This window comes from Nannobrachium achirus (assembly GCF_963921795.1).
Source record: "Nannobrachium achirus genome assembly, chromosome: 1".
Classification (NCBI taxonomy): domain Eukaryota; kingdom Metazoa; phylum Chordata; class Actinopteri; order Myctophiformes; family Myctophidae; genus Nannobrachium; species Nannobrachium achirus.
Window position 1 is genome coordinate 59,230,328 of NC_137810.1, and position 14,752 is coordinate 59,245,079.

General features: G+C 45.2%; 1 protein-coding gene across 1 annotated transcript in view; it reads left to right on the plus strand.

Moving 5' to 3' along the window:
• The window catches only part of trabd2b (TraB domain containing 2B), a gene marked incomplete at both ends in the record, with an annotated part of 217,357 nt that overhangs the window by 137,428 nt on the left and 65,177 nt on the right, over positions 1 to 14,752 (plus strand). The window contains one exon of the mRNA XM_080730645.1: positions 7,984 to 8,158. Coding sequence (XP_080586771.1) covers positions 7,984 to 8,158 — 175 coding nt within the window. The remainder of the gene's footprint in view (positions 1 to 7,983; positions 8,159 to 14,752) is intronic.

Sequence of the window (14,752 nt, forward strand, 5' to 3'; positions counted from 1 at the left end):
TGGAATGTGTGTACACACACGGACTGTTGAATGACATCAACGATTACGTCATCTAGTCACATGACATGTGTCATGTGACAGTGTGTCATGGCGGCCGCCAGGCTTGCCTTGCTATTGTTGTTTGGAGCTGTGCTTTGGGTTTAAAAGTCTTATTTGGAGTAAATGAAGTCTCTTTATGGGCCTCTCCATTGACTTAACATGGAGGGGCTTCACTTCGCGTGCACGCCCAACGTGCGTTTTAAACAAATCGCGGACATTACCGATGCGGCCGCGACCGGAGCTACATACTGTAAGTATTAATACATTTACTGTAAATACAGTAAGATTGACGGTGAGCGCTGTCAATGGCGTCGTGTAGTAACCGGTTTTAATGACGGTGAGGATCGTCAAGGGCAGCAGAACAGTTAAAGGAGTAGTTCACCCCCAAAATGACTTTTTTTCTATTGATTACTCAGGCCATGGAGAGTAGAGTTCAATAATATTTTTTGGTTTTTGTCACATTCCTAAGACAAAATTTTGATTCGAGTAAATTTACCCCCATTGATTCCAGATGGTGACCCGTTTCGAAACGGGTCACCATCCGGAATCAATGGGGGTAAATGTATTGTTATCACATTTTTGTCTTAGGAATGTGACAAAAAACAAAAAATATTATTGAACTCTACTCTCCATGGCCTGATTAATCAATAGAAAAAAAGTCATTTTGGGGGTGAACTACTCCTTTAAGCATAAAAAAAAGCAATACTGGAGATGTGGCGTACGTCATGGATTTCTACACAGAGAGGGTAATTCTTTCAACATAAGATGCTGCATTCAAGTTCAGGAGAGTTTGGACAAGGCAATTCTCTTGAATGCTGCCTTCAGGTATGGCATGGAAAGGGGATATTTGCATTTCTTTCACCATAGTAAAAACTGCATTCATGGTCTGGAGAGGGCACTTTTTACAGACGGATAAAAGGGCTGGGGCTCAAGCCCCCTTTGATGTCTATGTGTGCACTTGCCTGCTGTATGACCTCTAGGGTGTTTTATAACACACACACACACACACACACACACACACACACACACACACACACACACACACACACACACACACACACACACACACACCAGGTTAAAAACACACTGCACAATTCATATTTGGTACCCTTTTTTTCAGCCCAATACACAGAAGATCAGTGTTTCTCAAATGGGAGTAATAGTAGTATGTAGGTATTTTATGGGGTGTTCCAAAGGGGTACAGTTTAAGATTCTTATTACATTGGTTGCCTGATATTGGTCATGAACGATTTATCATCAGTTGAAATTAATTATGCTCTAACATGTGAGCGAGTGAGTTTGAAAATCGTTTATTATGTCCATATATTTTCAAGACAATCGATTGCCAATACGTCAGTCACCCGCCAATTTGCCAGCTAGCTCATTGCATCATTTTGTGACTAAAGCTGCACACACTGCCGCCTTTTTTCGTTGCGTTTTGGAAATCCGAAAGAGAGAGGGGAGAGAGAGAGAGAGAGAGAGAGAGAGAGAGCAAGGGACCCAGTAGCGACAGTTGCGAAAATCTGAAAAAAATCTACCCTGGTCCGAAAATAAATACGAAGCGGGTGGCAGTGTGGAAAATTGATTGACATAACGTGAGGTGTTTTTTTTCTCTTCCATTTTCTTGCTCCAAAATTCGCTCCAAAACCCAGCAGTGTGTAAAGACCTTAAAGGGATATTACACTTTCAAAGTCATTTTATCGTCTAATCAGGCTTTTATGAACACCCTGAACAGTTTTTAATTTGCTTGATTCAATATTTAGATATTTGATGTAAATGTTACCAGGCCCGACACGCCCAGGCCCTCTCCACATACACACCCATTGTAACTTCAAACTCCATTTTAACCATGATAGATTCATTAAAAACACCCGTTGTTTTTTCTGTTGACTCAAACTACCCTCCTAATACGTGAGCAGGCCGTGTTTTTTCGATAACTTTTTTCATTAATTTTTAATAATTATTTGGGAAAATGAAAAATATTTAATACAAAAATGGATTATTAAAAATAAATGAAAAAAGTTATCGAAAAAACACGGCCTGCTCACGTATTAGGAGGGTAGTTTGAGTCACCAGAAAAAATAATGGTTGTTTTTAATGAATTTATCACGGTTAAAATGGAGTTTGAAGTTACAATGGGTGTGTATGTGGAGAGGGCCTGGGCGTGTCGGGCCTGGTAACATTTACATCAAATATCTAAATATTGAATCAAGCAAATTAAAAACTGTTCAGGGTGTTCATAAAAGCCTGATTAGACGATAAAATGACTTTGAAAGTGTAATATCCCTTTAAGCCTGATATTTTATATTAACCCTTTAAAACTGCATGGGAATTTGCAACATCTTTGAAGATCTGCTATTCTCACAACATCTAATTTCTCTTTTGGGTCTTGAGCTAAAAAGTTTGCGAACCACTTATCTAGAAACCTACTGAAGCAGGCCTATACATTCAGGTCGCTCTAAATCAAAAGCAGTAAAATGGGAAATTAAACCTTCGGCAGGGCAAACTCAATGAATGTCTGCCGTTTCCATTTAGGGCTTGAATTATAACCCATAGTCTAAGCTCTGTGAGAAATGAAAGAACAAAGGCATGGATGATGGAGGGTGTGCAGACAGGGGAGATGCAGTGAAGCATGGGAGAAAGAGACGGTCTTGGATGGTTAGTGGAGTCCAGCACCTCACACGTCTCACTCTCCATAAATCTAATGGTGGGTTCAGTCACCAACACACACAGGCACGCAAGCACGCAAGCAGGCAGGCAGGCAGGCAGGCAGGCAGGCAGGCAGGCAGACAGACAGACAGACAGACAGACAGACAGACAGACAGACAGACAGACAGGCACACTGCAGCGGTATGATCTCTGTAAATGGTGCTGTCACACGCCAGGTTAAAAACACACTGCACAATTCATATTTGGTACCCTTTTTTTCAGCCCAATACACAGAAGATCAGTGTTTCTCAAATGGGAGTAATAGTAGTATGTAGGTATTTTATGGGGTGTTCCAAAGGGGTACAGTTTAAGATTTGTATTACGTTGGTTGCCTGATATTGGTCATGAACGATTTATCATCAGTTCAAATTAATTATGCACTAACATGTGAGCGAGTGAGTTTGAAAATCGTTTATTATGTCCATATATTTTCAAGACAACCGATTGCCAATACGTCAGTCACCCACCAATTTGCCAGCTAGCTCGTTGCATCATTTTGTGACTAAAGCTGCACACACTGCTGCCTTTTTTCGTTGCGTTTTGGAAAGAGAGAGAGAGAGAGAGAGAGAGAGAGAGAGAGAGAGAGCAAGGGACCCAGTAGCGACAGTTGCGAATATCTGAAAAAAATCTACCTTGGTCCGAAAATAAATACGAATTGGGTGGCAGTGTGGAAAATTGATTGACATAACGTGAGGTGTTTTTTTTATTTTTTCATTTTCTTGCTCCAAAATTCGCTCCAAAACACAGCAGTGTGTAAAGACCTTAAAGACAGGGTAGCAGAATAACATCTACTTTGTCCCAATTTAATTGTTAGGTTGTTGTGAAAATATTTGCCAATGCAACCATATAGATGTCTTGCCTGTATTCAGACGGAGATTCCAATGTCCTACTTTTCCAAAACTCCTCCTCCACGAGCTCGGGAATGGCCGAGCAAAATGATGACGTATGGGCGCAGAGCAACATCACGTGATCCCATTGAAAAGAATGAGAAAAATGCCTTGGAAATTACAGTATTTTTCACTCTTTCTAATAAAGTGAACTCTTAACTTTCTTAATTGACATGAACAACAACGTGAATGCTATACACTTGCAATTTTTTATAAAGAATCAATAAGCCGTTTTTTTCGTATCCATTATATAGTGTAGCATGCACCTATTTTACTAGCCTGGGGGGCGTGTCTCTTCGCGACCCGGTTCTCTAGCGAGGCACTGAGAAACACCAAGCCGAGATGGGCGCTCGTTTCGGCCAAATGCTGGAGTTGCCTCGGCTCCCGTTTTTCCCCCTGCCTCTCCATTCATGTGTTCTCTACATCTGGACCAAACAATGACACGACATGTTGGATTAACTCACCCAAAAGAAGGTAGACAAATGTATTCCACTGGAATTAGTTATCCTTCACAAAGTGAAGTGACGGGGCCGTGGGCCGTGCTCGCAATGGACTGTAAAAGATACTCATATTTTACTTAAGTAAAAGTACTCTCATATCATTCTCGCACGCATGCAGTCGCCTAGGACGCGACACGCAGTGGCCAATCACACAATTGTGAGCTTGCAGATCGGCTAGTTTCAAACAGCCAAGGTATAAAATAGGGCTAAAGTAGTTATTATAATTTATAAGGTCCTTCACAAACGCGAGTGACGGGCCGTAGGCCGTGCGAGCTCGCAATGGTGGAAAAGATACTCATATTTTACTTAAGTAAAAGTACTCTCATGTCATTCTCGCATGGACAGTCGCCTAGGACGCGACGCGCAGTGGCCGAGCGTGAGCTTGTAGATCGGCTAGTTTCAAACAGCCAAAGTATAAAATAGGTAGTTAATGTATGTTTTATAATATTATAATGTATTTCTGTAGTAACTAAAGCTTTCAAATTATTTTAATGGTGTAACTACAGTATTTGCCTCAGAGATAGATGTAGTGTAGTAGAAGTGAAAGTATTGGAACTATCCAAGTACAAATACCTGAACATTGTACTTGAGTACAGACAGTACTTGAGTAAATATACTTAGTTACTTTACACATGCGGTGATGCGGACATCGGCGAGCCGCGAACACAAACAGTCACGCAATCAATCAGTCTGCAATGTGTCTCTGCTACTACTGAAGTAGGCTAAACTGCTAAAGTATACACAATCAGAACATCAAACAATTATTTCACTAATCGTTCACTCTCTCAGTGCAGACTGGAGAGAGTCCTGCAGAAACAGGCAGAGGGGAGGGGGGTGACTGTCTGTCTGTCTGCCTGTCTGTCTGCCTGTCTCACTGACTGAAACGAGCCGCCGCTGTGACGGAACAGAACGTCACGGAAGAGGCGTGGTCCCGAAGTCGAAGGAAGTACAGGGTGTAGAGGGAGACACTGATTATAACTTCAAGTGTGCCTATGTCTTTTGTGTATTTATTTATTTTAAATTTATTTGGACATCCTTAGGGGATCTTTGAGAGATATGCGTCATTATTTAGATAAAGAAAGATTCCTGCTCCCCCTCCTTTAAGCCAGGGAAAACTCTGGCAGGCAGGCAGGCAGGCAGGCAGGCAGGCAGGCAGGCAGGCAGGCAGGCAGGCAGGCAGGCGCACACGCACACGCACACGCGCACACGCACACGCACGCACACAGACACACGCACACGCGCACACGCACACACACACACACACACACACACACACACGGACACACTTCCCCTCCATCTGTCCTGTCATTGTGCGCGTCACAGTGGGGGGGTGACAGAAAGACTAGAGTATAGCAGCATGTTCCCTGATCTGCCCTTTGACCCCACGTCTGCTGCACATGGAAAGATGATAGTCTCTGTGAGGACGAGAGACACTCAGGAGACACACTGATCCACCAAGCTGATGGAACAGCTGGACGGAGAGAGAGAGAGAGAGAGAGAGAGAGAGAGAGAGAGAGAGAGAGAGAGAGAGAGACAGACAGAGAGATTGGGTGAGACTGAGATATGAAGGCAAGGGCTGGAAACGCAAATGGAGATGACAGAAAAGGAGATGGATTGTGTGCGCGAGTGTGTGTGCGAGTGTGTGCGCGTGACTGTGTGTGTTTGTGTGGTTGTGCTGCGTGCGTGCGTGCGTGTGTGCGTGCGTGCGTGCGTGCGTGTGTGTGTGCATGGATGTTAATGTGTGTATTGTCAGAGCAGTGCAGGCCCCCTGCTGTCTGCATCCAGACCTTGTTTCATCCCCTCAGATTAACAGCCTGTTGGAGCCACCCTGCCTGCCAAGAGGGGAGAGTAGGGCCAGCGCTGTCTGTCTGTCTGTCTGTCTGTCTGTCCACTGTGTCTGTCTGTCCACTCTGTCTTCAGATAAACCACCTTGGCGTTCAGACTACACACTATACCAGTAAGACGCCCTAAGGCAGGGGTGGGCAACTTTGATGATGGCGAGGGCCACTATATTTCCACCTTCACTCCAGAGGGCCACATTACATATCGCTACGTCGTACTAGGGGGGGGGGGGGGGGGGGGGGGGGGGGCGGAGAGGCACTACGTCCTCCCGGTGGGGCCTCCTCACTGGCAGGTGAGTCAGTAGGATACAACAGTACGTCCTCCCGGTGGGGGCTCCTCACTGGCAGGTGAGTCAGTAGGATACAACGGTACGTCCTCCCAGTGGGGGCTCCTCACTAGCAGGTGAGGCGGTGTAGGATACAACACAGACATGTGTGGGAAGAGTTGAATAAAGGGTCAAAACACGCGTCATCGAAATCAAAACAACATAATTACAGTTCGAATGCATGGTGTGCGTCCATAAAAACATCAAGACACACACACTCACACGTGCGTGACGAACACAATGACGATATGACACTATGCATTACACACACACACACCCACCCGCACGCACGCACGCGCACGCACGCACGCACGCACGCACGCACGCACGCACGCACGCACGCACGCACGCACACACACACACACACACACACAGATGGCTGGGCATTTTCCATGAGGTTGTCATAGTGTCCTCACTGGCATGAACATCAGGGACACTTAACCAGTGCCAGGTCTCTCTCACACACACACACACACACACACACACACACACACACACACACACACACACACACACACACACACACACACACACACACACACACACACTCTCTCTCTCTCTCTTTTTGTCTCTCTCTGTTTCTTTAAAGTCATGTTTTTCTGGTCCCTGGGATAGTGCATGGTTTTAATATGGACGTGTTATTATGTGGTTTGTATTACAGCATGGGGGCTAACGAGACAGGGCAGTTTGGAAGTGTAAAACTCTCTCTCCCTCTTTCTGTTGTTCAATCTCTCTCTCTCTCACTCTTTGCAGAGTGTCCAAGACTAGGCAGGGTGTTGGTCTTTGCGGAGGGGATAGCTATGCAACTAGGGGAGACTTTTTCTCTTGAAAGTTTTTTATTTTTGGTCCAAAATATAGCAGCAGCAGAAGACCTGTTGTAACATTGGTTGTAACATTGGTACATTTTCTTGTCCATCTGGAAGACCAGGAGGTGCCTACTACCACAGCCTGGTGGGGGACATTGGGGGGTTTGTACAGGTGTTGTGTCGGGAAATCCCGCTAACTGCGTCGGCAGGTTAGCTACTCACCCGCGTCACGGTTACTGAGGTTAGGGTCAGGGTTTGGGTTAGGTTTAGGCATAGAGGTTAACATTCACCTGTGTCGGAAGAATGGACCGTCAACAGATATCGACGGTCCAATATCGACACGCATCCGTGGTGTATAGGCGATGCATATTGTCACTGTCGAGCAGAAACCTCGTATCTCCAAGTTTCAAATGTGTACGTTCTTTAGCAAAGTAAAGCCCTGCTTCATCATACAAGGCCATCGCACAAAAGTAGTGAAAACAGCTGATCTACAAGCACACAACACCCCGCAGTGCGAGGCGTTGTGTGCTTGTAGATCGGCTGTTTTCACTAGTTTACATTTTTAAAATGATAAATGCAAAACTAACGGTTTTGGACATACCGGTACAAGGTTTCCACCTGACAACGACGATATACAGTCACTAACGATGGCACTCTACAGGTTGCTTTACAAAAAAGAAGAAGATATAAAAAGTGTTGTTCTAGTTTTGTGGTTGAATCATTTGATCGTCATGCTTTTTCTTGTTCTGCAAAAAAAGGTTTTAATAAAGTGGTCTCAAAAATCTAAATCAAATCTCTCTCTCTCTCTCTCTCTCTCTCTCTCTCTCTCTCTCTCTCTCTCTCTCTCTCTCTCTCTCTCTCTGTCTCTCTCCCAGCTCCCTCACTTCATCAACAGCTCCCTGCCGGACCACGACAGGACCACGGCCCTGCAGATCGACAGCTACTTCCGCCAGGAGCTCATCTACAAGCGCAACGAGCGCATGGCTCACCGCGTGTCCGCCCTGCTGCAGAGGAACCCCGCGCAGACATACTTCTTTGCCTTTGGTGCAGGTAAATGAAGAGGGGAGGGGAGGGGAGGGTTGCAAAATCGCCGATATATCCCTTGAGTCTGCTATGGTGGATAAGAGACGTTTTTGAGCGGTGGTCACACCGTCTCCATAGCGTGGCTGTGTGTGTAGCTGTGTATGTATGTGTGTCTGTATGTAGCCTGAGGTGTATGTAGCCTGAGTACCTCTGGGTGACCAGAGAGGTGCTGTTGAGTCTAGCCTGCCCTGAGCATCAACTGCAATACCAGTGGCGGCCTGAGTGAGCAAGTATGGCTCACACTCACACTCACACACGCACGCACGCACGCACTCACACACGCACGCACGCACGCACGCACGCACGCACGCACACACACCCGTAACTCTGAGTTACGGGTCCATTTGGTTACATTTATACACTTACACATGGAGAAATTAACACTTTGTTTTCCTTTTTTTAAACGTTTTTATTGCGTAGTAAATAACATTACGCCTATGACAACAACCACATCTGCATGTAGGTGACGTGAGGAAGAGAAATGATGATTCACACTCCATTTCCCCGGGCGTCCTACTGTTTTATGCCCGCCCAAATAGGAGCGTAGCCTCGTGAAACTGGGTGTGTTGTAATGCAGCGTCATCCAGAACCAGGCATTATTAGTGTATTAGAACCATGTCACTGCAGGGCCCAACGTGAGGCAATGCCTCGACCCGCCGCAGACTCAAACCAGATTTCAGCAGTGATGGAACAAATACTCTCTTGTTTTGCTTAAGTAATTGTGTCAATACCGCAATGTAGAAATACTATACTCTAATTTAATGCTGTCAAAGTTTACTATGAAAACCATACATAAAAGTCCATATATGGGTATTCCCCAGATTCCCTTTTATGCCCATATATGAAGATCCCTGATATCATCCATATATATCACTGGCCAGATGGCCAAGACATGGCCCATATCTGTGTGGCTGGTTCAGATAGGGATCTCCATGTTGTGCATAAAATATATTGTATGTCATGTCATGTCATGTCATGTCATGTCATGTCATGTCATGTCATGTCATGTCATGGGAACCACTGACAGAATCCCTTTTATGCTCATAATATGGAGATCCCTGATATCATCAATATTAAGCCCATATCCAGGACTTCATATGGGAATGCCCATATAGGGAGCCCATATCTGTGTGGCCAGTTCAAACAGGGATATCTCCATGTATGGGCATAAACAGGATGTATTATATACAGTACATGGATCTCCATATATGGGTACCAGGATCTCCATAATGGGTAACTGGTCCAATATACATCACTGGCCAGATGGCCAAGAATTGAAGCAACCTGTTGCATGTCGCCCTGAGGCGTCTCACTAGTAGTCCTGTATTCAAAATGTACTTTAAAAAAGTAAAAGTACAAAAGTATTGGCATCAAAAAGTTTTCAATATATAATATTTGAAAATAGCGACTCTACAAGCTCACAACGCGTCGCATCTAGCTTGTAGATCGTACATTTTCTAATGTTTGAAATGTACAGGGCTGAAATGGTTTCTGTATGTTTTTAATAATAATCCAAATCTACAAAGTTACTATAGTTACTAAAGTTTTAGCAATAATTGTAGTGGAGTAAAAATGTACAATATTTGCCTCTGAGATGTAGTGGAGTAGAAGTAAAGGTACAGAAAATTCGAAATACTCGGGTTAACCCTTCCAGTGCCAGCCCCTAGAGGGCGCCAAAGAATGCCAGGGTATGTCCCATAGGCGAGCGTATTAGCATCCGGGGACTCACGTTGCAGTGACGCGCGTGCTCACGTTCGTGCACGTCATGAAAAGGTCCCGGATGAAAATGGCTACAAAATAGCTATTAGCTTTTTCTCATTTAAAAGATCATTTTTCGGCGATTTCGCCGTAAATAAACCTCGCGCCGCCTCCCTAAAAACACAATCCAGAGAAAATGACCTTCAAAGATGTGGGTTTGCATTGGATTCGGCGGTGATTCGCGGCGGCGTTACTCGTTTACGGCCGGCCGGGGGGCGGCCGGATCTCGGTCACTGGATGGAAAATTTAGGCCGGGGCTTCAGTAGGCCTCGGATCATTTTATTCATTTCATTAAAAAAGCCGCATTAATTCGGGATCGGCACACTGGACGTCGTGCCGCCGGCGGCGCCTAACATTCGGTGAACATTGGGGGGCTCAAAAATGTATTTTAAACCATTTTTAATGGAATATATCGTCGGACCATGTAAAATGGCTCGCTGGAAAGCGTAGGACGAGCCAGGACCACCCACGGCTCTACAAGCAGCTCAGGGTAAGTAAAATAATAAAAAAAAAATTGTATTGGATTGAAATAAAGCCGAACTTGTTTCGCGATCGGCACAATAAGAGTTAAGTAAAAAATACCTCAAAACTGTAATTTAGAACAGTACATGAGCAATGTGCATAGTTACTTTACACCACTGTCGACCCGCAGACTCAAACCAGATTCCAGCGCAGTCCATTAACTGGTCCATGTGTCTGAGAGTTAACCATTACATCAACTCCATCTCTCACATCATCATCATCACCGGGACGATGTGAGATGACTTGCTGAGACAAACCAGAAGAGATGCTCACTCAAACACACTGTATACAACTGGAGACAGTTTCCAGCAGGGGGGGAGGAAGCACTTAACATGTTACTTAAACACCCACTTCAACACTCTGGTTTTAGGAGTTACAACTATACTCTGACCACGCCAAATCTCGTTGTGAGCTTGTAGATCTGCTTTTCCCCACACAATAGATATTCTGGGAGAGTACTAGTAATTCACACAGAATGGCCCATTTTACACTTGTGTTATTAGTTATTAGATAATGCATTAATGTGTTCTTTGTCTTCTACTGTATATGATGCAGCAGCTGGTAACGGGTGGGAATGACTTGAATTTGTGCTGTTGGAAACCTTAACCTATTAGCCTGGTTCCAGCCCATAGACCCTGCCCTGTTTCTCTGGTCTGGAGTTGAGTAAATGAATCGGCAGTTTACCGATCCAAAATTGCGGCTCCTCCAATGAGCGCGGGGGGTGGGGGTGGGATTACATTTCGGGAAGGGCACACACACACACACACACACACACCAGGCATGCAGCAGTGGCACAGTGGCACTGGCACACACATTTTGATTACATGTTACTGGTTCTGAAGCATGCAGTCACTCGTCTCGCACAGACACACACATGCCGCGCGTGCTCGCGACACACACGCAATGTTTGTTGTGTGCTAATGGCTAGCAATGTTGTGCGCAATGTTGTGCGCAGTGTTGTGCGCACGGAAGAAGCCACAAGTAGGTGGGTGGATCCACTGATCTGTCAAAGTCCCTCCCCTGTAAATCGTTCAGAACAGGGAACAGTGTCAGACTAAAGCGTGAGCTTGGATGAAGCCCCCGCCTGTCACCTACATGAAAACTGAAACTGAAACTTAAGTGAAATCACTTGCCCTACCTTTAATAGTATAAATCTGCATCGTAAAAAGTACAACATGTGCTACTGCTTCTGCAGATGTAGTGGAGTAGAATCGTAAAGTATTAAAGAAAAAGTGCAGTAGTACAGTACGTACGTACATGCACTTAGTTAAATTCCTCTGAAGCAGAAGAAGAATGGGAGGTTTCAGTGGACGGGACCTTCTCCTCCGCTCCTGTCTCCACACCACTGAACCGTGAGGGCTCGGACAGAAGCAGGAAACATTAACATGTCCTTTAAGTTCTTTACGGCTCCGTCAGAGGGCGGGTTGTGAACGGGGGAGACAGATAAAAGCGCGGCAGGCAGATCACGGCGCTGCGCAAGCCTGCGCTTGTTCCTCCTCTCCGCTCCCACGGCACACGTAAAGACTAACGGAGCGAAGAGGAGGAGAAGGAGGGAGAGATGAAGAACAGAGGAGAGGAGGTCGAGCGGTGTCAGGCACATAGACATCTCAGCCTCAAGTGGCAGGGCAATAGTTATGTCCACAGCTGCTTGTGTGAGACTCTTGAGTGCACGCATTCTTAATATACGACACAGTACAATCCTCAGTGTTACGTTTGTCCATTTGTAAATCTAAGAATGTACAAGAGCTGATGGAATACTTCTTGGGGTGGTAGTAGTAAGCCTTGCAGAGGCCCATATGGCTCGTATAGTGTGAGGGCAGCTTGATATACAAGTCCTCCCCCTGGACATGATGCTAGTATCAGAGTTAGTGTCGAAGAGTCCTTGAGCAAGACTCTGAACCCCTAGTTGCTCCCGGTGAGCAGGTTGGTTGCCTTGCATGGTTTCCTCCGCCATCGGTGTATGAATGTGTGCGTGAATGGGTGAATGTAATGCACAATTTCTGTAAAGCGCCTTGGATAAAGATGCTATATAAATGCACCATTTATTATGTACAATTCATAGGAGCATTAGACTTTCAGTCCTGGGCTATATAGGCTTAGAATTGTTATAGGGTAGGTGTGTGGTTGTGTTTGTGGATGGATATGTGTGCGTGCAGTGAAATGGAGATGAGGTCTGCATGCTTACATCTGGAGTGCGATCGTAGGCGTGTTAATGGGTGTTTATGGCGAGCAATTTGTGCTTTTTTTTCACGTTTGAAAGCAAAACTGGAGAAAAGGCAGAACAATGATTGTGTACAATGGTTCCCAGAACCCTGGCATTGTGAGAACACACGTGTGCACACATACTATGAGCACGCACGCACGCATGCACGCACACACACACACGCACACATTTACATATGCCCACACACACACATCTACATACCTGTACACCCACACACAACAATGCTTGCCTAAACTTGTGCCCTCACATCCTACACACACACGCACGGCGCACGCACGCACGCACGCACGCACGCACGCACGCACGCACGCACGCACGCACGCACGCAAGCACACACACACACACACACACACACACACACACACACACACACACACACACACGTGCACACAGGAGTCTCAATTACCACCAGCCCACTGCAGAAATGAAGAAACCGTGAGCCTGTTTGTTTCAATTAGCATTCCTGGATAATGCTGCTAATGTTTCCTGAGTGGTGTAGTGTGTCCTGAGGGAGGCCGGTGCCTGTGTGTGTGTGTGTGTGTGTGTGTGTGTGTGTGTGTGTGTGTGTGTGTGTGTGTGCGTGTGCGTGTGCGTGTGTGTGTGAGTGTGTGTGTGCGTGTGCGTGCGTGCGTGCGTGCGTGCGTGTGTGTGTGTGTGTGTGTGTGTTTAATCCTGATCCTTCCTCTGAGCATGTCTCTCTCCCCATGTTCCTGCTCTGTGTTTGGACAAGGACACTGTTGCGTCGTCCAGCTGTGTGTGTGTGTGTGTGTGTGTGTGTGTGTGTGTGTGTGCGTGCGCACGCGTGCTGCGTACGTGTGTGTGTGTGTGTGTCTGCGTGCGGTGGTGTAAAGTAACTAAGTACATTTACTTAAGTAATGTATTTAAGTACAATTTTGAGGCATTTGTACTTTATTTGAGTATTTCCAATTTCCAACTCTTTTACTTCTACTCCACTACATCTCGAATCCAAATATTGTACCTTTACTTTTTTTGGGGGTGAAAACTTTAGATACTATTACTTTGCAGATATACATTATAATATTATAAAACATGCATAAACTTATTTTTATACCATTTGAAAATAGCTGATCTACAAGTTGTGATCTGGTGATTTTTTTTTTAAGTTGATAACAAATCCAGGAGAAATGACAATTCAGGAGCATGGCAGGAGATGGGGTCAAAATTCAGGAGACTCCTGCCAAATTCAGGAGTGTTGGCAACCCTGGGTAAATGTGCTGCATTTTATATAGCGCTTTACAATGTTCACATTCACCCATTCACACAAACTGCTCATCGGGAGCAGTTAGGGGTTTGGTGCTCTGCTCGACACTTAATTAGCCAGGAGGAGCTGGTAATCCAACCTGGAACCTTCGGATTCCAAGATGGCCGCTCTACCTCCTGAGCCACTGCCGCCCACTGTATGTGATGTATGAGAATGGCAGAGTAATGCCGGAATTACTTAGAGTAGTTGCGTGTGCTGTCTGGAAATCACACTGCACACTGGAAATCACCCATCTACAAGCCAATCAACACCTCATGCCATGCCACCATTGTGAGCTTTGATTTAATCCTTATCTTTTCAGAAGGTATTTGGTGTAGAAGGACAAAAGGGATGGCCTAGCTAGAACAGACCCCTGACGGACTCCGATGTACAAAGTATATGTAGGGTTTGAGATTTGTGCCGCAACTGCTCCATATCTCGTCCATGTATCCATGTACTGTGGTGGCAGAAATGTATAGATTGCCAAATATATGTTTGACCTTCCATTGAAATCCATTCAAACTCACTTGAAGGTTTAGTCAGCAAGCTTTGACACTGTTGGCTCTGTTGGTGAATCATGTACTTCTGTGACTTATCTTTAGTACATATCCTTATAAGGCCATTTTAGAATAGTGTTAGAATTAGGGATGGGTATCGTTCACCTTTGAATCGATACGATACCTTTTTCGATAGCTGGGAATCGATACGATACCCTTTTCGATACCATTTTCGATACTTTATATTTATTATTATAATTATTATTTGCCTTTTTCTATGGGCTATTTATTTACACACC